Source organism: Pagrus pagrus (genome assembly GCF_965226575.1).
Source record: "Pagrus pagrus genome assembly, chromosome: 2".
In the NCBI taxonomy this organism is placed as follows: domain Eukaryota; kingdom Metazoa; phylum Chordata; class Actinopteri; order Spariformes; family Sparidae; genus Pagrus; species Pagrus pagrus.
In genome coordinates, this window is record NC_140186.1 from 27,849,910 (window position 1) to 27,875,575 (window position 25,666).

Here is a 25,666-nt window from a genome sequence, read left to right on the forward strand (position 1 = left end):
GCGCTCCGCTGCAGACAAACAGGCCTATTATCAGGAGTATCTGAGCCATTAAGCGAAGTTTTGATAACCTTTGACAGCTGCCGCATCTCCAAGACGCAGCGTCTCACGTGCCATTGCCAAGCCATGCATGGTTGAGTATGCACATGCATTTAAAAAACATAACTCTGAGGTCGACTACATGAACCACTGACGTATTATTATATGGGCTTACTGTACGTATACTGAAGCCCGAAACGTCTTCCAGATGCTGTCAAGGGTTATCCAAACTTAGTAGCTTAAAAGCCTAGAATGATGGAAACACAGGTAGCCTTGCCTTATTGCTGCATTCCTATAATGTTATAGAAGGAGCAAATGGGCTACTTCAGCACACGCACACGCGCACACACACACAGGCATACCCTTAAAATGGACAGGCTCCACACTGTCGTTCCCTGCCAGTTAATTGCTGACTCTGAGCCTGCCTATGTCAGAGTGGACCGAGGGGGGGCTCGACCCCGGGGATGGCTGCTGCCCTGGCGGATCTTTATTTTGATTTGCACTCTAATTGACCCAAATAAAGAGTGCTGTACCACGAACAGAGGTTTTCTCCTGGCTGCATGGCCTCGAGGGGACGGGCCTGCACGTGAATTCACACACACACACACACACACACACACGCTGACGCAGAGAGACAGTCATACTCCTTTCCTTGGAAAACCCCATTTGCCATTGTGCTCGTCCAATCGCTGGATGCCCTCGGCTCCCTGAGCGTTTGACTTGACGTTTCACTGTACTACTGCTTCCGTCTCCCTGTCTCCCTCTCCTCCCGCTGGCACCGAGGAGATCCCCGTCCCGTCTCTGCGATGACTTCTCATCCGACCGCGGCTCAAAAGCAGCGACGCTTGAAATGACTGCTTGGACTTTCTGTTGCCGTAACGCACAATTAAGACAGGAACCGCTCGGTTTTGGCGTAAAGGCACCGTGAAATCGGGAAAACATGCAGGGGAAGCTTACGGAGAACCAGACTCCCACCTCATCGAGGGCGTCGTCGTCGTTTTTTATCGAGAACCTACTGGGCAAAGGGCGGAATGGGCCGGAGTCGATGTCGAACAGCAGCCGTGGGGAAGCTGATATGGAGACGGTGTCCACCGGCCGAGCCCTGGACGCATATCACGCCGACACGAGCGCTCCAGCGCCCGATGGCTCCAGCTCCGCGGCTCGGTCCCCGTACAGAGACTCGTCGTTGCAGTGGTACCGCGGCGGGGCTGCCTTAAACTTCAGAGCTTTGGAAACACCACAGAGTGAGTAGAGATTATACGCGTCCTGAAAAATACATGATTGTTTGACCGAAGCGCTAAACAAGACCATGCAATACATGAGGGTTCAACAGAAGGCACAGTTTGTTGCAGCCTGGCTCTGTTAGCAGGGGTGAAATAGATTGGTGCGTACGGTTTACCAGATTCTTTTTATTATTATTAAATTGCTATTGGCTCATATTAATATACAGACAAAGTAACCGTGAAAGTGCATTATTATCTAATAACAAGAGTTAAACGTTAAAAAAAGAACAGTGGTACTTGTGCTCAAGTCAGTTCAATGTTACATTTATGCAGCTTTTACTTAAAACCAGACATCTTTGATTCATTATTTACGCTGTCAGGTGTCACCTTTATTTATTGGTGTAAATGTATTGTGGCTTTATACGAAGCATATGGAGTTAATAGAGGCAGCCTGAACGTCTCTGCTTCTCGCTTCATTTAATAAAACCAACACAGTCAGGACGAGTCGAGTGTGAAGCCTGGACTGAGGCTGTTCTTTCTATTTACCCACCCTGAGCTCAGCGTGCACTTGGTTTGTAACGCGCGTTAACGTTCCGCAAATCTTTCCTGGTACACAAACATTGTATCGATTAGAAAAGCACGTGTCAGAGTGAGTGACTGATCATTATTTGCGCAATTTTTCTTCTACTGTATAGAACCAGAGAATAGTTCATGCTTGCTTGTTATCAGATCCGTATCCCAATCTGAAGATTACGCACAAAAACCCAGCATTCAAACCAAGACAGAAGCGCAGGACTGCACGTCGATATGACGCTTTTACGCATATTCCGTGACATTTGTGCCACTCGCGCGCGCGCGCGCGCACACACACACACACACACACACACACACACACACACACACTCACATCAAAACAAAGTGCCCCTCCCTTTGGTGTGTACAGTCGGATAGTTTGATTGTAAAATTCCAATAACGTCCTCCTTGTGTTCCCCAATGATGGAAGCCCCTGATCAATGCCACTGCCCGCACAGTAAATCTGTAGTAACTTGCTGGATGTTGTTAAGTTATAAACTGCAAAAGACCATGTTGGATTTCCTTTGGCAGACGGTTGCCTATTCAGTGTACTCTTATCTGTGTCATCCACGCCAAACACGTGGATCATATGTTATGCAATCCATTATAAACGCCTTTACTTTGCCCATGCGCACCTCAACTTTATAGAAATTACTACAACTCAAAACGCAGGGCTTTAAATGGCATTTAACTCCAAGTTCATTTTAAGATAATATTTCCTACGTGAATGAAAACATCAGATATGTAAGGTTTTATCTACTTTATCTACTGTTTCATTCATTTTCTTATGGTCCGCCATTGTTTTTTATTTCGTTATCCGGCGGGCTGATTTCCGTCATCTATTTCAATGTGTTGACGCATGGCGGAATAAGTTTTAATTTATTTTAAGACCAAGAACAGTATCAGCTGGCTGGGATTAGAATTGTTTTTATTCTCGTGGCTTTAAAAGTCAGTCATGTTCTCGTTTTTGTCTCCTTCCAGGTCCAAGAGATAACACAGGTACAGATGAGCACTGCTGCTCCATATCGACCAGTGACAGATGCTCCCCCGCCGTGTCTGAGCCGATTACGGAGGACAGCGACGAAACAGACAGGAAAACCGGCGACAGCAACCTGACAGACGACAACGACGACGCGCACAACGGTTTTGACACACGGTCAGAGCAAGACTCATCCTCGGACCCGAGCCCCAACCGGAAGAAGAAGACCCGCACCGTGTTCAGCCGCAGTCAGGTGTTTCAGCTGGAGTCTACCTTCGACGTGAAACGGTACCTGAGCAGCTCGGAGAGAGCGGGGCTGGCAGCGTCCCTGCACCTGACAGAGACTCAGGTCAAGATCTGGTTCCAGAACCGGAGGAATAAATGGAAGAGACAGCTGGCGGCGGACCTCGAGGCTGCGCACATCCCGCACTCGAGTCAGCGGATTGTCAGGGTCCCCATTCTGTATCACGAGGGACCCGCACCCACTGCAGCTCTGGGCTTCAGCCTGAACGGACATTCAATTTCTTCACCCGTCGCGGGCTTCTCCAGCTCCATCAACTACCCCCTGTCCTCGTTTGCTCACTCCATGAGCATGTTAAGATCGCAGATGACCGGCTTGGTGTAAAGACTGTTGGACACTGGCGTATCAAACTGTTGGTTGATAACAATAATTCACCTTGTTAATACTGAATCGTGCAATAACCCACAATGCCGCAGAAAAGCATAGTCTGCATCCAAAGATAAAAGCCGCAGAGAGCGTGATTATAAAACACAACAATCATTTTTTATAAATCTGTTCAGAAGAGTCTGTGCTGCTGTCACAGAACAACAGCCGAGCATGGCGAGACCGAGATGTTCGTGTACTGTACTGTATGTTTGAATATACACATATTTTTGCAAACTTTTATATTTAAAGCCACAAATCTTTCAAACTTTGTCACTTTTTCACATAATAGATAAATAAAAAAAATCAAGCACTAACGTGTCTGTTTTCCTGCTGTTTATACTCACTGAAGTCAAATGTGTCCTGTCTGTCTATCACAAACGTGCAGGGTCACACAGAGAATGAAGTGAATCTGTATTATATGTGACACAAAGAGAACAAGAGGGAACCTGTGTCCTTTACACTACTTGAAGAAGGCCTCTGTTATGACTTTTTAAGCTCTTCTCCGTGCTGAACATAAAATAATGCATTTAAGAATGTGAAATAATTTTTCATCAATGATTATCAACTGTAAAACACTGGACCGGCAAGTCATTCAATTTCATACAAACCACCGTTAGTCAGTTAACCACCCTTTTCATACCAAATACCTTCAGTCAGTCAGCTGGGTCCATGCGCCATGATTTTGGAGGAACTAAATAATCTATACGGCAAATAAGTGAAGTGAATGAAGTGAAAACGTGCTGTTCATGAATTCCTGTAGAATTCCGAGTTTGCAACCTGTCCTGGGTTCTTATTTTATTTTTGTATTTTTCTAAAGAGACATTAAAATGCAGGAAACGGTAAACACGCGTTGAAGCGGCTGCACAAAAGATATAAAATAATATGTGATACAATTTTAGCAAAATCATAAGACTGATCTAAATACTTTTTTTTTTTTTTTTTTTTTTCACATTTCACAGCTTCAAATGGTGCAATGTGACTTACTTTATCTCTACTATAGGATATAAATACAGTAAACAACCCCATAAAGGAGACGATCATTCTGTGAATGCTAAATTGTACATATGTTAAAAAGCACCTGTGTTTTGTTCTAGGCTACTATTTCACTTAATATTTTACTCGCAGGCTACGTGCGTCGAGAGAGAAACACATTACACTAACTTTAAAATCGTTGTGTTTCGTTAAAAAAAGTATGCACAAATTACAGATACACAATGCAATGCAACTAATAATAAACGGATTTACTTTGAAGGTGCAAAGCAGTTGTCAAACTCGCGCTGCCTGGCTGATACCGCAGGAAGAGAGCGCGAGCTACACGATCAAAATCACCATCAGTTGAGAAAATGGCCTCAAAGCGCAAACACAGTATGTCGTGAATTAACAGTGAAATTAAACCATGCTTTCTGATCTTGGGGGACCCCAGCAGGGCTCTGGACCCCGGCTCTCCTTGCAGCAGATGTATGAGCATGAAGGGGGGAGGGGGTGCGGATACAACAACACTCTCCTGCCCTCCCTCTCCTCCCATCCCCTCGCTGTTATTGGACCGTACTGCACGCTCCTCTGGACCAATCAAGGACGACAACACGCGCCCCATCCGGTGTGTGCAGTAACGGCGCAGGCAGAGCCTCGCCAGCCCAGCAGTGTCTGCTCAGTGGCTGCTGCTATGGTGCGTAGAGCATCGAGACGTTAGTGGTCAGATTAAAGTCCCAGTTTAGACTTGGTACAGTCGCGGAAGTAAACAACTAACGACTTTAGCATTGGAGAATATGAACAAAGTGGACGCACCATGTCGACCCGCCGCCTCTCTGAAATTCACTATTGACAACATCCTCAATCTCAAGACAAGCGGGAGGGACAGCTGTCACCCCGCCGGGCTGCAGGATGACTCGGCCACGGCGATGCGTAAAGACGCTTTCCAGAGCCACCACGAGGAGCACGTAGCCCAGCAGAGGCAGGACCCGGGCAGCAGGCTGAACGAAAGCGGTAAGAGCGTTTGGTGTATCTGTGGCTGCTGCTGCGGCTGTCTGTGGAGATCCTCTGTTATGTGTTCACTATTACGCACGAATTTTACCATCTGATCTTACAGTTTCATGTCAGTAGAGCAGCACAGCTGAAACTTAACCACAACGAGCTCAACGAAGTGTCATTTTGTCCACAGAGTTGATCACAGACTGCAACGGAGCAACGGAGTCGGTCATCATCAGCCGCGGAGACCCGAAGAAGGCGACAGAGGTGCGCTTCGAGAGCGGGGACAGCAGCTGCGACGACAGCAGCTCCACCACAACGGCCACAGACCCCCACAAAGGAGGCAGCCCCGCCAAGAAGAGCAAAATGATAACGAAAAAGAAGACGCGCACTATTTTTTCCAAGAGACAGATTTTCCAGTTGGAGTCTACCTTCGACATGAAACGCTATCTGAGCAGCGCAGAGCGCGCCTGCCTCGCCAGTTCACTTCAGCTCACGGAGACCCAGGTGAAAATATGGTTTCAGAACCGCAGGAATAAATTGAAACGGCAAATCTCGACCGAAATCGACGGACCTGTTAGTGATTTCCCCGAGACTGGAAAGCCCGTGGTGGTGGGGCAGCTCCCGGCCTTGTATAAAGAGAGCAACCTGCTGGGGAGATGCCTGCTGCCCATGCCTCTGCCCGTTGTATACCCGGGCAGCAGCACGCCTTACCTCTGCTTCTCAAACGCCAGCAAGTACTTCAGCCTGTATGACGGGGACGTATGATGCTTTCACTAATTCCCCACGTGAAGAGACACTTTTTGGTGGTCTGTTGCCAAGTTTCGAGCATTTAAGGTGTTAAGATGGTGGGCCGGACCTGCGGCCTTACTGTTCTACAAGTACAACAACAGAGGAGTAGTTACATATCACATAAAAAAATAAGCTTAATCGGTATTATTTATTTTTCAGTCAAAGCTGGGTTTTGTAGGGCTGACACTAAACCTGCTAGATTTACACATCGTCGCTTTTTTAGGAAATAGCCGACTGAGCTAATGATAGCCTGGGGGAGGCCTAAAACAGTGTTCATGACATTATTAATTATTATCATTATTATTATTATTATTATTATTATTATTAACAACAACAACAGCAGCATTTCCAGCAGCTTAAGCCACCAAAGAAATTACTATAGCCTAGCTATCTGCATGCATTTCCTGTATCAAAATGAATTTTGAATTACTGAAATTATCTATGTATTTAAATGAATGTAATTAACATTTTATTATTATGTTTCACGCATGTCTTTTTTCTGAGTATCCTACTATTCTTACTTTACTCCACGTTTGCCTATAGGCTCATTACACCATTTACTGAAACTGTAATTAAAACATCTTCATTCAAGAAATATTTTTACAGAACTGATTCAGTATTTTCAATTGAACTTTTTTCTGTTTCAGAAAGTGCTATAGTAACACAAAAATTACAGCTAATGAAGGTACAATGTGTGTTCTGTTTATTTATAAAACCACTTGTTTTTCTTGTACCTTAGTAATTTCAGCATTAAGTCCAACAGGGATTTTATAGGTCAAGAATATGAGATGACTTGTAGATTGAACACATTGAACAGCCATCATAAAGTTGTAAAATCTTAAATCAAAGCAGAAATGTATACATCTGGTGTCAGTAAAGGCCCCTTAATGTATAATGATGCAGTGCTTCCTAATCCAATAGGCCCCACTTGCTTGAAGGCACACACTGTATTTAACCACTACAGGTACTTTAAGTTAGGAGCAAAGCAGTTTGTATAAATTGCATAAAACATGCATAAATTCTGCATCACTAAGTAAAACTATAAGTAAAAGCTTTATATTAAAAGTATAAGGAACAAGACCATTTAAAAACTGTAATAATGTCAATAAGTCAAAAAAAGTACAAAAAGGTGGACGTCAATATCAAAACTGAAATATTTATCTGCAACTGGTCATAACCAGATCATTCGGATTATAAACTATACACTTTTCCTCCTAGAGAAACAAAAAAAAAAAAAGGAAAAATACTGATTACCATACAGAAACATTTAGGTTAATATTATTTGCATTGTTCAATGCAAGACAAAAACATTGTGATCAATATGGGACTAATTTTGTCCCACATTCAGAGACATTTTTGATAAACAATGATCCATGACAGGAAGTGGTGAATAGATGCAGACAGGAGGGGAGTTTCTCTGTGTGTGAGACGGCGTCTAGTTCCTCGAGCTCTCTTCCTGAACGGAGGCCACTCTGCTGTCATACCACAGCCACAGACCAATATACCGGCAGCCTCAGCATAATTTTAAGTGTACACAGCGGTAAGCTGTGCTCCCACTCCTGTGAAGCCAAGCCAAGGCCTAATCCTTATGGACTAGCTTCAAGTCAGACGTATTGCTAAAGATTTGGGGTTGCACTTTCACCTCAGAGTGAATTAATGCACCACACTAATCCCTAAAAAGAAACATAGTTCATGCGCTCTGTGGATTTCCCGTTTCCCCTGATAAAACATAATTCATTGTCACATCATTTGCTTTGTCCAATGTGTCACTTTATAATATAGTAAATAAGAACAGACTAGGGAAAAAAGGAGGAAAAGTCAGTAACCAGCGGTGACAGCTGGAAGTAACCATTCCTTTCAATTGTAATAATACTGAAAGTCAAAGAAAAAAATGTACAACGCAATGAGCGTCAGTCTCAAAATCTGAATACATTTCTGTAACTGGTGATATAGCCTGCATATTCAGGATGTCAAGTAAGCATTACTGTATACCAAATAGGCAACATGATATGAGTTAATGTAATCTGCTTCTCTTTGAACTTTTTTTTTTTTTAAATACTCAGTTGTTAAAATACAACCCTCTACACCAGCTATTTTTTTGTGTTTGTTTTTAAACTAAACCCCTTACAGTTGTGTTTGTTTAAGGAGACTCATAACTGTAGCCTTTTAAATATAAACGATTGTGGCGGTTGTAAAAGCCTCGCAGTTTAAAGCTGTGATGTTTGAAACCTCATGACTTCCCAAAGACCAAACATAATTTGATAATTTATTGATCCCTGCAGGGAATTGTTTTCACCTCACCCTCCTCGTGCTTCAAACTTTAATAACCTAGACTTGGACGACAGGATTTGTTAGTTAGCACAACTAAACTGTATTTAACTTGAGGTTTTAACCAAAATCTAATCTAAAATGATCCTACATAACAAGTGTGAAAATGATGTTTTGCCCACCAATGAAAATCCACTTCATGCACTGAGTTGGACGCCTGTTGATCTCATCTGTGCTGCACCTTGACCCCTAGTGCACAACATTTACTCTTCACATCCACATTCACATCACTCTTATGAATGTAGCACTAAGTCTTACTGAATAGAAAAGTAAAACCTGAACGACATAAGTACACATCGCTGACGTAAACAGGATTTTCCATCAAAAACCAGATCACTATTTGGTCATTATCGATCCACTCCATCAAATAATAAAGAAATCTCTGAGGCATTTGCATGCATCATGTGTGTAATTCAGAGACACCGACTGTGTGTGTGTGTGCCTGTGTGTCTATTCACTGAAGACGAGAGGCCTGGTGTGTCCAGCAGGCTGTCTCGTGTTTCAGAGCAGCTAGAGAGACTTCCTTGCTCAGTACCCACAATCCCTGGCGGCTACCCGCTTAGACATGATGGCAGACAAGATATGAGGTGTGGCCAAATGGTATCTTACGTACGTTTTTGTTGTATTTAATGGAGACATGAATTGAAGATTGTTAAAGGCACTCAGGCTGGATCTTTGGACTGCAGAGAACGAGGTAAAACTCTTCAAAATATAAAGTTTGATGTATTATTATGAATGGCCTTACTAAGGACATGTCAGACACAATACACCAATTCTCCCCAATGCTTGTTATAAGAAGTGCTAATTGTTTCTACCACTGTGCTCTTTTCATGTTGTCACTCCATCCTCCTCTCCCATTCTTACTGTGCTTGCCTCCCGCCTCTTGCCTTGTCATAGCTCATCACAGTAATCTGTGCACTGAAGCCCCACTGTGCGATTATGACTGAATGAGAAGGAGTGAGTGAGTGTGTAACAAAGAGACGGGGGGACCAGTTGATGAGTGTGTGTTTGTGTTGGAAAAGCTACGATCACGTTTGTATTCCTGCATGGGTCTGCGCCTCTCTATAGACAAGGTCTGCCTGGTCAGGAGCAAGGAAGTCCAGTTCCTGTTGGCTGGAGAGCGACTCAGAGTGGTTGTTTGTGTGTGTGCGTGTGTCTGTGTGTGTGTGTGTGTGCACTACGCCTGTGTTAAACTCTCTGGCAGCTCCTTTCTGCATGACTAGGTGGGGGCCCCTCTCTCTGCTCACTTGTCACTTCAACCTCTGTTGACCTCCCCCAGTCATCTGACAAAGGTCATCGCCCAAGACGATGGGAGAGACTGTCCCCGAACATGTGTCTACAACATGAAAGCACATAAAAGACTGTCATCAAAAGATTTCTCTTGGAGGATTTTATAAAGATACTTCGCCTTCGCTAGGTATATTTGTGTATATGATGAGAAAACTATTTTAATTTGGTAAGGAATAATTCATATAAACAGCTCTCAGTTCAAAAATGCCTTAACAATGTTGGTCATTCTGATAAAAGAAGAAAATTGGGTGTGCTCTCCAGTAACAGCCGTGTCCCAAGGATTCCCTAGGGGTGTCCCAATGCACTGAGGGGCAACCCGAGACCAAAACTACATGACACAGCACATTGTAAAGTAAACAACGAGGCTATTAGTTAGAGGGGGAAACCTAAGACAGGAGGTCTGTGTATGTGTCACACTTAAAGAGTGTTTGATGGCCTATTGATCTGCTAATTTAGTCAACCCCCCTTCTCCATGATGCAAATTGCTGGAGGAAATTGAAAGATGGGAATGAAATCAGATAATAGCAAGTGATACAGACACAGCTGTAAGAGGTGAGTGCAGAGATGAGAAGATGAGACCATATTGGACCTCAGCCAAAAATTAATTGCAATATAAGCTAAGTGAGAGAGTAAAAAAATAAAAACATTAATGAATTTATAGATTTAGACCATGCAATATGAACAGGACCGAAATCTGTGTGTGATTGTACAGCACTTCTTACTTCATGTATTGACTATTTGTGATTTGTTTATTTATTTATTAGTCCATTTTCACCATCGTAAAAGCCATCTTCAAAGTGAAGGGGACATTAATGTTACAAAATGTAATGGCAATTCATCCAAAAGTTTTCAAGACATTTTCTGCCATACCACAAATGTCAGCCTCGTGGTGGAACTAACAGATGAACAAAGTCTTCATCTCTTCCTTTCATGGTCCCTTCCACACATGCACTGTTGCCCGAAAATTGTCTGGACGTCACCCAGAGAAGCTGTATGTGTGAACGCAAATGTCCAATTCCGTTGGCCCACATATTAAACTCTACCCTGTCAGCTCCCTTGTACAAAGTCTGTGTAATGTCCGAATGAGCCCATGAGTGAATAGAGCAGGTCACTCTCCAAAGAATTCACAGCGAGAAAGTGGGCGTGTTGATGATGTTAATCAGAGTGAAGCTGTTTCGTACTCTTTTCTGCTTGCATGTATATTGCTTTCCCGTCTTTTGTTGATACTGCGGATATGTCCAAATACATGTAGTACTGATGTCAACACTAAAACAGGCATCATTACGGATGAGTCCTCCTCCTCATGCACGCTCTACCGAGGTGCCACCCCTTGCCTAAAACCAAAAGTATTTCCTGTGCTGCATGTGTGTAAAGGCACCTCCGGATAATGTTCAGGCCTGATTCTCTGGACATTTTCTGGAGTTAATTTGTGAGAACCGCTTGGATTCATCATCTGGGAACTATGAATGTCTGTAATGTCTGTTTGAATCCCTATGATTTCATTAGATAAGTGGAAAGTTTGATCTTGTGATGGAGCTAAATGAAAAGTCAGAGTAATAACAATTCATCCTATGTGAAGCATGATTGTACCAAATTCAATACAATCAATCCAATAGTTGTTGCGATATGTAAAAGCTTCTGTTAGTAAAATAGTTGATTTTTGAGTCTCATTTCCAACTAGTCAAATACTGACGCTTTCAGATGGCGACTGACCCAACCTACAATCCCAAAGTGTCACTATTACTATCTTACTAACAGGAGCTTTAACCACAGCCAAAAATGTCAAGCTCATTATGGCGTGGAGTTAAAAACAGGGGATTACAGAAGTCAGTGGGATTGATCCTCTGGGGACCCTGAATGCCTATGAAAATTCTATTGCATTCCTTTCAATAGTTGTTTAGTCAGGAATTTATAGCCTACAAATGTTGATTGATGATTTTCTGGCCTTGGCTGGACAATAAAGTTGTAAAGTTACTGTCAAATAAGAAAATAATTCATAACCTCATTAACACATCAAAGTCATAAATAACACATCACTGTTGTCATGTAAAAAAGCCTTTAGTGTTAATTAAATTTCAACTCCAACATAAGGATTACAGGTTCACTGTGGGCTGAAAAACTTCCATGACAAAATTCATAAGCATTAAAAAATAATCTATATAAATCAATTATAATACAATCAACAAAACAGTTGGATCAAATCTTTGCAAAATGATCTCAATTAAATATCTTTTCATTGCATCTTTTTCTTTCTCACACACACACACACACACACACACACACACCATGTATCAATTAAAGAACATCGTCTCTAACGCCCTCCCTCACGTCCTGTCCCCTCAGACACCCTTGTCAGGATAATGTGCCATTAATCTACCACTGAAAACACATTATTGGCCAATCAATAGGTGAGATGGAGGGATAAAGGAAGAGGAAAGAGGAGAAGGAAGGAATGAGGAGAACGACAGGAGGTAGGGGAGGGATGCTCTAAGTCTGGGGGGAGGCATTTGAGCGAGGGAGAGGGGGGTCAACACTTATCCATAACACCAGAGAATGAGCTCCACTACTTGCAGACATGGAATACTCAATGTGGTTTCATACTGACAGTCAATACAGGTCCATTAACAACAGATACAGTTGTTAGAGTGTCCTAACTTTTTCTACCCCCAACCTCTCAAGCTTCCTTTAAACCAGCTCCATCTTTCTCTGTCCAAAACCAACCTGCATAGTTTACAGCTGTCTTACATTTCATTCAAATGCTTTAATTCTAATCTTACTCGTGTTATCATGATGGCCAAGTCTCTTTCATCACTGGGATTGAATTAACTGTTCTGGTTTTACTTTGAGTTTATTGTTTGTTGGTCCAAAGATGCCTAAGTATGAGTAGGTAATTCTAACAAAAGATTGTTAATATTTGAACTGAACAGACATTTTTATTTTTTTAGCACACACACACAAATCGGACTGCTAGCGGACCGTAAGGAGATCTTTGCTTAAGTTGACAGAAACCATATTGGATTAGAATTGCTGATTCTTTTCTGTTTCCTCTGCTTTAAACATGTACAGACACTACTGGACAGATTGTTTCTGTGACATTGAACACACATAGACACACAAGCATAGCCACATACAGCCTCAACTACAAAGGCTCACCCAACCTTCCCACGTACACCTTGATGGTGTTGTACCACAGGATGCGGTCATCCAGATCTAAGCAGAGCAGAACATGTACTGTTCGTGTAGCGAAGCTGACCTGCATGCCTCTATAGTGACATGACACACAGTCACACCCAGGAGACCCAACAGACACTGGCCTACTGCCATTTACAGCATCACTGGATGCTGCTGAATAAATGGATGCAGTGAAACCTAGTCCCCAAACACTGTGTTCCAATACTGTTGCACGTATTCCAGTTGAGGCCGGCACAATTAAATTATTTTTCTTTAATAGTCCCGTCTACTAGGACGATCTCGATTGGTAAGAGCTTGGACAAAAAACTGAAGAACAAGAGCACAGGAGCTCTGGATATTACAATCCACTTAGTCCCAAATTGGATCACTTTTAAATCCAGAGAAAAAAAGCACTCTGTTCTTGTGGTAAAAAAATACGTCTGGGGTGTTGCTGAAATGACGAAGTGATGAAGTTAAAACAGTGCTACTGTTATTGTAGGGAATTTCCCGTAATGTCATCAAAACAAAAACAATATAAGAAGGGCTCAACTACTGGTGCCGCTGCCTTAAAAAAAGAAAGTGTTTGCCAAACTATTCCTGAACTGACACACCAATGGAGCTAATCATAGATTTAAAGTGTTTATACTGCACTACTAAGAAAGTAAGAGTTACAACCTTAACTGTACTGAATAAAAATTAAGTGTAAAAGTGATTAAGCAAGGCACTGGACAACAGCAGAACGAGGATCAGTCTATGACGTTCAAGCCACGAGTGTTGCTTACATGGCTGCTAAGCTGGTGTGGGAAGCTCAAAGATAAATTAAACAAACAATCAATACCAGCAACACGCAAAAGAAAAATGTTGGTGGCTAAATTTGGCCAGATTCTGGTAGCAGGTAGTCATACAGGAGGGCAATATGACCTAAAATCTACATCACAGTATTGTTTTTTGTGGGGTGATGGTATTTTATCACAGTATTACAAAAATTACAGTGATACTCCATTTAAACATTATTCTACTACTTTTCACTCTATCGGCAATGTAAAGAAACATATCTAAAGAGGAGGAAAAGAAAAGAAACACGTTTATTGGCTTCAAATAAGAAAACTACATGTGTTTTGGGAGGAGTAACCTGCCTCATATGTAGGTTAAAAATAATGTGATTTATTCTTTATTATTCAAGTTAGACAAAGGAGGGGTTAGGCATCTCAACAGCATTTATTTGGCAAGTACCATAGTCAGTGAACCATAGGGCTTTTCTCTCAAGTACACTAACATATGGCACCAACAGAACATACTAGTGAGGATCACGGAGCAGGGAGAGCTATCGTTTCACATTAACCACAGAGCCAGCTGAGCTTGCACTGCGGTATTGTTTATTAGAAGTTCTACAAAGAGCAAAATGACAAAACAGTTTCCCACATCCTCTGGTTATCTAATTAGCTTCAAATGCGATTTAACATTCACACAATTTCTCCTGACTGTCCCTCAATAATAAATACTCCAACATTGCTTCAGCATGCTACAGTAGACAAAGGCCACATTAGACATCGAACATGCTCAACAGGCTAATCCGCATCAACATAAAAAAATTGCAAAATGGTCCCATTTTAGTAACTATAAGTCCTTGAGCTTGACCTTTGAAGCAACTCCTGCTTTTTACGTTGATGGCCCTCACTGAGAAAGTAGTCCATAGTCCAAAGTAATATAGATAGTGTACACACATCCTACAAGAGTTTTCCATTTGTTGTGGGGACATTTCCTTAAAAAATAAAGTTAATCCAGTGGGTCCTAACACCTTGGATGGTGGGAGTAGATGAAGAAGTCAGTGTTGGTTCTGGCAGACAACAACAGAGAAACAGGGGTGCATTTTTGTACTTTCCACATGTTTGTGTTAAAATTGTCGAGAGCAAGGAAAACCGTAGTTACTGGATGTAACATCCAGTTTCATTAGTGCATTTTAGCCCTCTAACTGCATGTTATCACAGCCACAGTGAAGCACAAGTTATCTTTTAATATGCTTAAACATTTATGATAAAAAAAAAAATGCAAATTCCATTTCATAGAAGAACTTGACACCGGTTATGGTGTGAAACCGGTATACCACCCACCCCTAGTAAGTCAGCAGTGCTAATACAGGAATATTAACTGTGTTCATTGTCATTGACCCTTATTGATCGCAAAAAAAGTAACCATTCGTAATGCCATTGTGGTTGCACCTGTCCATCAAGCTGAAACACCCAGAAACAAAAGTTTGCATCCTGAAACATTAATCATATTTTTTTAACAAGTAATTTTTGGAAAACCTCTGCAGTATAACCTCCAACCCCAAGTTTGGTTGTAAATTGGGGACTGTGGCTATAAAAGGCAGCATGTTCAAGGTTTTTGCCATATTGATCATTACCTCTACCATTAAGACATGGATACAAGGAAGAAATATTGTTATGTGAAATGTGCATATTGTAGCTAGCATCAATTGCAGTGCAGAAGGTATACCATGACATTTTGAGAAAATTAAGAGCTGTTCAAGCATTTAATAACATCAAAGGCATGATTAGGCTGTGTTAAGCAGATTCCTCAGTCATTTTAATGAGACACTACATTGGTGGCGCAGTGTGGCGCCCAAACAAAAAGTTTAACCAGACTCAACGTTTGCCCATGCAAATTGTTGGCTAATCAAATATGTGCAAGCATATCTTCTATGTAGAATATTTGGTGACGTAATGAAGTAATAAACCTTCAAATTCACACTTGATTCAGATATTCAATTCCTCGATTGCATCTTATCTTCTCATCTGTACCTGAAGCAACACATCCACACCAATGCACCCTTTTCTTAAACTGAGTGCCGTTCAAACTTGTCAAGGCCTTGGACTTTCCTATAATATATCCAGAACTACTAAGGACAGAGACATTAGGTTGAATCTAAAAGCCTAATGACAAACCAGCAAAGAGTTGGTGTAAGTTGAAGAGCCTGACCAACATATCAGTGGGCCAATAATATCCATAAACACCACACAATCACAGATATCAATATTGACGTGGAAGTTGTCCAATATGTGTCAATATGAAAGCTTTTTTTCTACAGGACGTACAGAAAATGATGCTTGAGGTAATTTCTAATTATTAAATTCCCAGTAAGGTTTATTTTTTTCAGTGCACTGATGTCATGTTGGAGAATAAAGTGTTATGGTCCATCACATTTCATAACCACATTTGAGGGATCATTGTAAAAAATATGTGCTTACTTATATTTGTGTGTGTGTGTGTGTGTGTATGTGTGTGTGTGTGTGTGTGTGTGTGTGTGTGTGTATAAGAATATTGGCCAATATATGATATGTTACTCACTGAAATCAGTTTCAGCCCCAAAAGTCCAGTAAAGGTCTGGCTCTGCAGCACAAGCGAGCACTCATGCTGACCAACCAAGACTGCATATGACAACAACATGGATGTGTTTTTCTAGAAATGGATAAGTTGTGTCGTTAAAGGTTTATGAAGCTTTGGATAAAGGATGATAAAAATGTCTAAAAATGGGATCCATGACATGTTACACTGAGGCAGAATAGCATGTGACAAGGTGAAAAAGACAGTAGCTAACTGACTATATAAAGAAACTTAAACATCACTAGGGACATCTTAAGCTCACACAGCTATGTAAGAGGAGCAGGGGGAATATATGTACAAGCAGAGACTGTAAATTTAATGTGCATTAAAAATAATTTATTGAACATGACAGAAATAGTCTTGTGATGAGAACACTGAGAATCACGTGACAAACTACAACACAACTCACATTTCTTCTTTACACGTGTTTTTTTTGTCTTTGATTCCAGATATTTCAAGTTCGCTATCACTCTCGTGATAACTCTCGGTTACTTCCCCACAAAAAAACACACAACAAACACACCTCTTAGCCCTGAAGCACGTCGATCTCTCGAGGATTGTGCTCCCCTCTGGCCAGTTCAGGAGAAGCTCTAAGTGCTCTGTAATAGCCAGCAATCAGCACAGATGGATAGAAACCAACGTCTCGCCCTCAGGAAAGAAATATAAATAAATAAGATGAATAAATAAAAGCCCTGTGTCCTCACAACCACATACTGCATTGGGCATGTGTTTTATAATGAATATAGATTGAGAGGTTGAAATATTTATGGTCCAAGGGTGGTGTGAGGAGGAGGGGAGGCTAATGGTGTGAATTCGCATCCCGAGTGGACGGAAAAGAAAAAGGAAAATTCCTCTTGGTCCGGAAGCTTCCAAGCAAGCTTTTGTGACCCCTCAACTGGGATTCTGTAAAGATGCTTGGAGTAGAAAATCTTTTGCACTATTTTCATTTTATTTTTTGGAGTCAAAGAAAATCCTAGCTGAAGAAGCTTTATAGAGCCATTACCTTTTCCTGTCATAAACAAAAATATCTGCATTTATAATGACTTCTTCATAATACCTGCGTGATGTCACAAAGAGCCAAGCTCTGATCAGCCTTTACAAAATGCCTTAACACTTGGTTTCCACTGATGTGCCCTATGCACCCCCATTACCTAGTTTGCTCGTATGAAGCCAGCACCTAACAGCCATAAATAGTTAAAGCCCTCCATTGGTCAGTGGAGAGGTGTCTTGGGACACGAGCTGACTAAGAACAGCCCAGGGGCCAGATGAAGAATAACTGAGTAGACTGCTGCAGAGAGAGAACATATTGTCCCTGACAAGAACAAACATTAGACTGATAAACAAGTGGCTCGGGGTGAGCAAGCGTTTTAGGGAAGCATGAGAGCAAACTGTCAGCGGTAAGAAAGAGTCAGAGGAGATGAGCCGAGATGAGCACCGACTCCAAAAATAGTCACACGAGGCCTCAGGAGAGCTCTGAGATTTACCATTTGTCTCTTACATTGTTACCTGGGATCAGCCTCAAGATGTTTTGTGTCGGTGTGTTTGTATACAGACCGAGGTGTGTGTGTGTGTGTTGTCTGTCTGAAAGAATATTTGTAATGTAATGTATATGTGTATGGTTAAATGGGACAAGTGACAAGAGAAATGACAACACTTGCAGCTTTAATTCAGCCTCGATTGAAATGTGAAACACTAGAAAGCATTGAAGTAACCCTGCTTAACCCCTGGCTCACTAAGGCAACTGAAATGCAATGTTCATCACTACGTTGCACACCAATTAAGCGGACAGAATAGACATGAACATGAGACCTAAGACAGCATTAACTACTTTTGCCCTGCAGCACAGAGATTGTCTATCAATAATAATGTGCATGCCTCATAAAAGCATCTCCCGGCTCTTCTGGCGATGATAAAGGAACACGTCATCTGAGATCTTTCTTTTCAGAGCGGCACTACTCCCGGCACTTTCACTACTTAAGAGGCATAAAGCCTGCTTGTTGTCAGACAGAAAAATATTGTCTTGAAGTAAATCTTTTGTCCCGCGTTTGAGGGGTGGTTACAAACTTAACTGTTTTAAAGCGTTGTTTGGGGTTAGAGGCTTCAATGTATGCAGAGAATTTTTGAAAGAGGCAACTTCTGGCGGCAGGCGGAATAAAAAGTTGATAGTCTGTTGGGAGGGTTTAATAATGAAACAAGAACATGTGGACTTGCCAGAGTTAAGTACACTTAGGAGTGCACTCAGAAGTGTTGTGGAAGAGATACCCGATGACAAGGTAGGACGAAGAGGTGCCATGAAGATGGTTAACAAACCGCAGCTGTGAATCTGGGTCGATTCTCTGTTGGTTAAGAAAACAGATTTCCCTTTATGGTAAATTAAATCATTAAATTTTTTATTTTTGCATTCCAACCTCTTCAAAAGAGGCAGTTAATATGAATGTATTCCATTCATAAGCAAGAATTACTAAGTGCTGGTGTCTGGATGCTATGATGCTGCCAATTGAACAATAAGTGTAAGTGCATTCCACTCATGTGTGTATAAACAAAAGAACGCATATGCATGTGCATGTGTTTGTGTGTGTGTAGTCACTCTCTGCCATCAGAAGGTTTTAATAGAGTAGTATATTCCTTTGCATTTTACATGACTCTAGGGCACGCTGCTCTCGCCTGTCTGCTCTGCTCAGATCAGATGCTCAAACTGGAGCACAGAATGGACTGCAGGTCTTCATACTATCCCGCTCTCTAATCTGTGTGTGCCTTTATATGTGTTTACAGGCATGTGCATTTTGGCATACTTACATACAAATATAGCCCTAATTTGAATTCAGACTATTCTTCTTCTTCTAAAATTTTTAGGATTATACTGTATATCCAACACTCAACAAAGTCTGTATTAATAGTCATTGTGCTGCAGCACTGTATACACATTGACCTGGATTGTATTGAGTCAAGCTACAATTCAAATAAACAAACTGAATTTTAACTAGTTTCTTTTAGCCGTGCAAAATGCCATGGATTGCCATGACATTTTGCACAGACTTTCATGTTTCCCAGAGGATAAATCCTATGACAGTGGTGATCACTTATCTTTTCCTCCAGCACTACCATGACGTTCAGATTTGTGGTTTTAAGTGAAATTTCTCAAAAAGTATTGAATGGGTTTCCACAAAATTTGTCAGAAGACGGGAGTAAAAATTCAATTTGTCATTTGTAATTAGCAAACGTTAGCATGCTAGCACACAAAACTAAGATGGCATAAATGGTAGACATACCTGCTAACCACCAGAATTTTGACATTATCGTCATCCGATTAACAACCATATAGGTAGAAATTGAAAACACGTTATTATCACCCATATTAATGTTTGTAGTTAGGTGGTGACCTCTAGAGGCTGTAGCAATTATTGCAGCTGGAAAGAAGGAAGTTGGAGTCATAAAAGTCATAAAAATAGTAGAAAGTTTGTATACGGAGGAGGTCGGGGATGGACAGTAGAGTTAAATGAGCAGGACTTTCCTTCAGGAGATGGCTGTTCATGTTCAGTGTGAAACCAGAAGTCAACCGTGAGTTCTTTCAACCTTCTAACGTAGTGAAGTAACATGATAGCATATTTACTTAGGTAAAGTAGGAACGTTAATAACGGAAGTTACAAAAGTGAGTGATTTTAACCCAAACCACAATGCTTTCCTAAACATAACCAAGTATTTTTAGTTACTAAACCTAACCAAGTAGTTCTCTAGCCTAAAACTAACCAAACTAAATAAATCCTTAAAACAGGACCAACTGCATGTCTTTTAAAGACAAGCTGCACTAATTGTAGAGTGCTGCAACCAACTTTTGGCATCAGATGAAATAATGCTACACAAGCCTTGGTCTCTGTTTCCTTCATTCTTTCTCTGTGACATATCTAACCATCCAGTGTGATGTGTGTTTTTGTTTTCACAACACAGGAACAGGTCTCTGAGGCCCTTTCTCACACTTCCATTCTCCCACACCCCTGTCGACTTGAGTATTATATACAGCCTTAAGTCTCTGAACTATTCATGATGTTTCCTTTTGAAAAGCCAGATTAATCATTTAGCACTCCATATTTAAACAAAGAATACAAATCTATTTTCAGTTCAGGCTCTCATCTTCAGGTTGTAATATTCAAATCTTTGCAAAGACAAAAACACAGCTAGAAATCCCCCCCAAAAAAATACCGGCCATAACAAACAGAAAGTTGTGCTGTAAGTCAATATGACAAAACCATAAATGAACGTGCTTAATATTAATTGACCTCAGACATTTATCCTCTTTAAACAAGAGCAAATATATTATCACAGCTATCGTTAACAATGAATATTGTACGGAACACTGTTAACACAGAAATTGGCCTTAACTACTGTAGCATGCAGAATCACTGAAGAGTGTCTGACTCTCACATTTCCACACGAGAGAGCAGAGAACTGGACTGTATGACCAGAGAGAGTGGGGGAGAGAGAGAGAGAAGAAAGAGTGAGAGGGGTTGACAGTGGATGTAAAGGAGACCAGATGGAGAAAAACCGAGAGACACTGTGTTATAAGATTAGACAATAAAGTTGAATACGCTCATCAGTCTCTAACTGGGAAAGAGTCTTCAGTCTCACAATATCATTACTGTTGTGAAGAAAGTTATATTACAGCTTACTGCGTTTAGAAATGCAAATAGGGATTATAGATGTCGCATTGTGATTGTGTGAATATTTTTAACGTATACGCCAACACTGCTATGCTTTTCTGTGTGTGAGAGCATTAACGTGCGTACGTCTTTTAACTTAATGCAAATTTAATGAGACTTCCCTGCTTGAAGAAAAAAGTGCAGCCAAATCCTCTCATCCCCGCTGACAGGCTGGGGAGTGACTGAGGAACTATTAAACAGAGTAATAGCCAGACAGGATAGACAAAAGTGCAATTTAGACTGAGGAAATAAAACCAGAAGAAAGAAATAGATAAATATAGAAGGTGGAGAGGAAGACAGGATGCTTGTTATATTATAATTAAGTGCATTCATTATTTCAGACAACATAGTATCGATGTGGGTTAGTAAAAGGATGAAAGCCCGGACATACTCTCTGTGTACGCAGACAGCAGTAGACTTGTAACTGTGGCTCAGACGCGCATGTGGTTCCATTCATGTTATAACTGAGGGTCCATGTTGCGTGCACATTTCCCGATCCACCACTACATTCCAGTTGGTGGCGGTAATGCGGCGTTACGTTGTTTGCCAACTGCCATGACAATCGAGAAGAAGAAGAAATGCGTGCATTAGGAAAGAACAGGGCAACCTCACGGCAGCTAGAAGGGTCTCCTGATTGTTTGTTTTTTAGGCTGAACAAGAAAAAGGCAAAAGGAGAACAATTATGTGCGACCACTTAAAGATAATTTTACCAGGGACGTGAAATACAGTAGAGAGTGGTGCAAAACTTGAGAAGAGGAGTAGAAGCATTACCATCATCTGGAGCATGTGCAGCGCCTGCTATGCATACAGCCCACACAATCACGAATCTTGCTTTTTTTAATATAAAAATCAATACATCATCAACATAATTTTAATTATGATGTATATAACTATCAATGTCTCGACATTACAAGTGAAAGTTAAATTAGTGGCTGTTGATTTCACTGCCTCCAATAACAACTATCAGTGGTAAATTTACTAAGTTGTAGTGAATTCTGTAAGTTGGTCAAACATCAACAAACAACATTTAATGGCTGCTCCCTGATCAATGTGGTTTGTACATGTTAGTGTCTGTAAGTTTACAGACCAAAGATGATTTTTTTTTTTAAAGAGAAAACATCACTCTGTATGTTTAAAAAAAGGAGTCTGCTGTATTTTTCCTCATCATGAAATGACAACAGAGTGATAAGTCACTTTCTACACGAACAAGCTTTGTGAATGTCAATTTCAAACAGGTAGTTGTCAACAGATAGCTGGTAAACAGATTCGCCAACTACCACTGAGCAACACATTTGAATATCATGAATGTATTTGTCATGTCAAGTCATGTCAAGTACATCGCCAAAATATTATCTTAATAAATGGGAGCTAAACTGGTCAATTCAGACCGACTAGTTTAAAACAAAGAACCCAGAAAGACTCAACAACAAGCAGCTGCACTCGTATGAATGTGTTAAACAAAATTATGTGTTGATTATGCTTTGTACAATCTTGCTGAATGTATGTAGTAATGTAGACCACAAAATAAAGGACTGTAATTTAATTAGTAGTAAATAATCAGAAATTAAACCAGACTCTCCATTTTGGTCCAAACTACAAAAACTACAAAAAATGCAAACAAGCCACATCCTTCCACAGAGTGACAGGTTCCTCCATTACGTCAAATATGAGCACTCGACTTTATTTCAAATCAGTCGGACATACAGTACCAAATGTGTATTACTCTGAATCTAAAAACAGGGCTCAATAGGCTCAAAATGGGGGCTCAACAACTGCACTACTTCCCCATGTTTGAGTAATGACCGCCAGCTGTTAAAGGAAGAAAAAATACATATCTGTGACCTGTTTTAAAGATTTACAAATCTTCAGTCGGAACAAAGGGGCTTGGGAATAAATGTCACAAAGTATTGGAAGAAAAATAAGTAGGGAAAGTATAACTAATTTTTGTTTAAATTTTGGTCCTTTTTTTCAGTCTGGTTTATAAAAATAACTCTGGCTTCAAACTCTAATACTAAACAGAGAAAGCAAAACCTTTGGTTGCATTTCTGTTTTGCGGTGAGCACACTGAACAAGTTTAACCACCTAAAAATATCAGCGGCATTCAGCACTCTCCCCTCTCTCTCCATCTTCACACTAAATTGAGTGGCTGAACACAACTCAATTCACATCGTCAAGGTAGAGTTATATTGATAAATATTAGATGGGATACTTCTATTGCACGGAGCTTGTCGTGTTTGTTGTTTCAGAAGTGTGCTGCCTGTACTTACACAGCAAACCAGAGGGAAAAAAGTAAACCTTCATGCAAAGAAGTAACCCAACAGAAATAGTACACACGCCACTAGTAGAAAAAAAAAAGGACAAGAAACATGAATGCCGCTCCATCTTAAATACTGTGTGGATTGCACCTGAAGCGATCAAAGAGGTGTTTCCTCCTCTTTGGATCTCTAAAAAGCTTTTAAAAATGCTGCGGCATCTTCTCGATTCAATCAATATTGCAAGGGTGTTGTGGGGATAAATAAATAAGTGAATAAAACACACTTCAAGTCTAAAATGCTCTTATTGCTGCAGAGTTTCCATGTATGCCCTCTGGCCAAGCAGCAGAGGAACATGTGTTCCATTACAGAGTGGGAATGAATGGAGGAGACGAACCCAGCACTCTATACACTGAATAAAAATGAAAACATACATACATGCATCTGTCATCCTGCTTTTTTCCTCACACTTTCCCACTTTAATTCGTCTCTAATCGTCTATCAGGTTACAGGCAGCCTGAGAGTGACTTCATCTGCATCTCCCTGTCCTGTGAAACCGCCAGATTTATTGTTATGATTTCATAAGGTCCATGTGTGTGCGTGACGGCGTGTGTCTGTGTGTGTGTGAGAGAGAGACAATAACTGTGAGAGAAAAAGAGTGTCTGCATGTTGATTTATGATGCTGTATTGGTAATCAATACGACTCTTTTAAGTCATTTAGATGCAGTGATTGATACTTGGAGTGGTCAGCATATGGGCTGGGAACTCGAGCTGTAAGTCTGACTGTTCCCATATGGGTAACACTATCTGCACTGAAACCAGCGCATCTATTGTTTGTGCTCAAGTGAATTAGCTGAAAATAAAAAGGAAAAATTAAAAACCACTTGTGAAAATTGAAGCTTTTCTAAATGGAAATTAAATAACCTTCTGAAATAAATATTAACAAGCACTAAAACATTTGAACCTCAAATTTAAAAAGTCAGTTGGTCTCTTCTTTGGGATTGTTTCGTTCATAGAGAATATGAAGGAGTGCACAGTTTAGTTTAGGGGGTGTTTCTTGTCTCTCTTTCATGTGCAGGTTGATTTGACAGGAGGGTTAGATGGAGATAAGGACATACAGAGCCCTCTCTTTGGTCGTCTGTCAGCGGACAGAGACAAGACTCCCTCCGACAGACATATTTTACCTCCGGCCAGGCACGGGAAGAAAGGCAGCTATTTTGATTGAGCTTTGATTAAATGTTGTTAACAATGCAGAGAACTGGTTTGGCCTTTTCCTAACTTGGCCGGCACACGGGCCGAGGGCCCACGGACAAAGACTACAAAGAATTCCCGCTTGTGCTTATAGAAACACAAGATGGGTAAACTCTCAGAGAAACTGTCGGAGAATTAAACTGTCATGTCTTGGGTTCAGCTTTGTGGTGCTTATTACATTACGATTTTTTTAAGGAGGAGATCAGGGACTTATAACAGACAATGATGAGCATGTCGGACAATTAAAGTTATTTTTTCCCCAAAAGTTCTGATGATAGCGATTAACTTTCTAACTCTGGAATTAAAGAAATACATTTGGTAATAATTTCTGCCATACATATTAAAATTTATTTTTAAAGATTATCTTTGCAAACAATCCTTGTTCATTTAAAAGTGCAGGTTGTCTAACTCCACATGGTAAAATTGCTGTTATTTTGGCTTTTTCGGCCAGTGGACACAAAGGTAACATTGCTTCGAGTGTCTTCGTCTGTGTTAACAGCCTGTGAGGCTGATCCAAACTATTAGAAAGGAATGTTTCATCCAGGGCGATGAAAGACAACAACTACACTCATCTTATCAGCTCCTGCTGATCAGGACGGATACTCAAAACCCTGCATGGGGGGATCAGTGCCCCACAGACAAGGAGCATACACATACACGCACACGCGCGCGCGCGCACGCACACACACACACACACACACACACACACACACACACACAAATAAAGCCATACATATCAGCAAAAGCTGCATTCACGCACACTCAAACACACACACACACACACACACGCACACACACTACATATATATTGCTATAATCTCAATAATGACTGAACAACTACTTACGGAAGTTGATGACAGTCAAAATAGCCCCACTGAGAAATAATCCACCCAACAATGGCTCTGTTATTTCAACTTTAAAACCCCTCGAGTTTTGCCTTGGTTTTTGATTGACATTCCAAGAAGGACGCTGCACAATGTTTTTAAGTTTCAATTTTGGAAGATTTTTAAGGTCAAACCATTCTGCCTATCCCCCCAAAATTTCATACATTATGTGAACCC

The 25,666-nt window shown here is 41.0% G+C and overlaps 2 protein-coding genes across 2 annotated transcripts; both read left to right on the plus strand.

Moving 5' to 3' along the window:
* Positions 1–722: 722 nt before the first annotated feature.
* On the plus strand, positions 723–3,720 carry hmx1 (H6 family homeobox 1). The gene is made up of 2 exons (XM_084365344.1): positions 723–1,280; positions 2,814–3,720. The coding sequence occupies exons 1-2, from the start codon at positions 977–979 to the stop codon at positions 3,434–3,436; spliced, it is 927 nt and encodes a 308-aa protein (XP_084221470.1). The 5' UTR covers positions 723–976; the 3' UTR covers positions 3,437–3,720.
* Positions 3,721–5,183: 1,463 nt separating this feature from the next.
* On the plus strand, positions 5,184–6,832 carry hmx4 (H6 family homeobox 4). The gene is made up of 2 exons (XM_084370354.1): positions 5,184–5,461; positions 5,637–6,832. The coding sequence occupies exons 1-2, from the start codon at positions 5,245–5,247 to the stop codon at positions 6,209–6,211; spliced, it is 792 nt and encodes a 263-aa protein (XP_084226480.1). The 5' UTR covers positions 5,184–5,244; the 3' UTR covers positions 6,212–6,832.
* The last annotated feature ends 18,834 nt before the right edge of the window (positions 6,833–25,666 follow it).

Coding starts and splice junctions, on each gene's coding strand:
- hmx4 (XM_084370354.1), top strand. CDS start 5,245: ATGAACAAAGTGGACGCACCATGTCGACCCGCCGCCTCTCTGAAATTC. Junction 5,462..5,636: donor CAGCAGGCTGAACGAAAGCG/GTAAGAGCGTTT, acceptor TTTTGTCCACAG/AGTTGATCACAGACTGCAAC.
- hmx1 (XM_084365344.1), top strand. CDS start 977: ATGCAGGGGAAGCTTACGGAGAACCAGACTCCCACCTCATCGAGGGCG. Junction 1,281..2,813: donor AGCTTTGGAAACACCACAGA/GTGAGTAGAGAT, acceptor GTCTCCTTCCAG/GTCCAAGAGATAACACAGGT.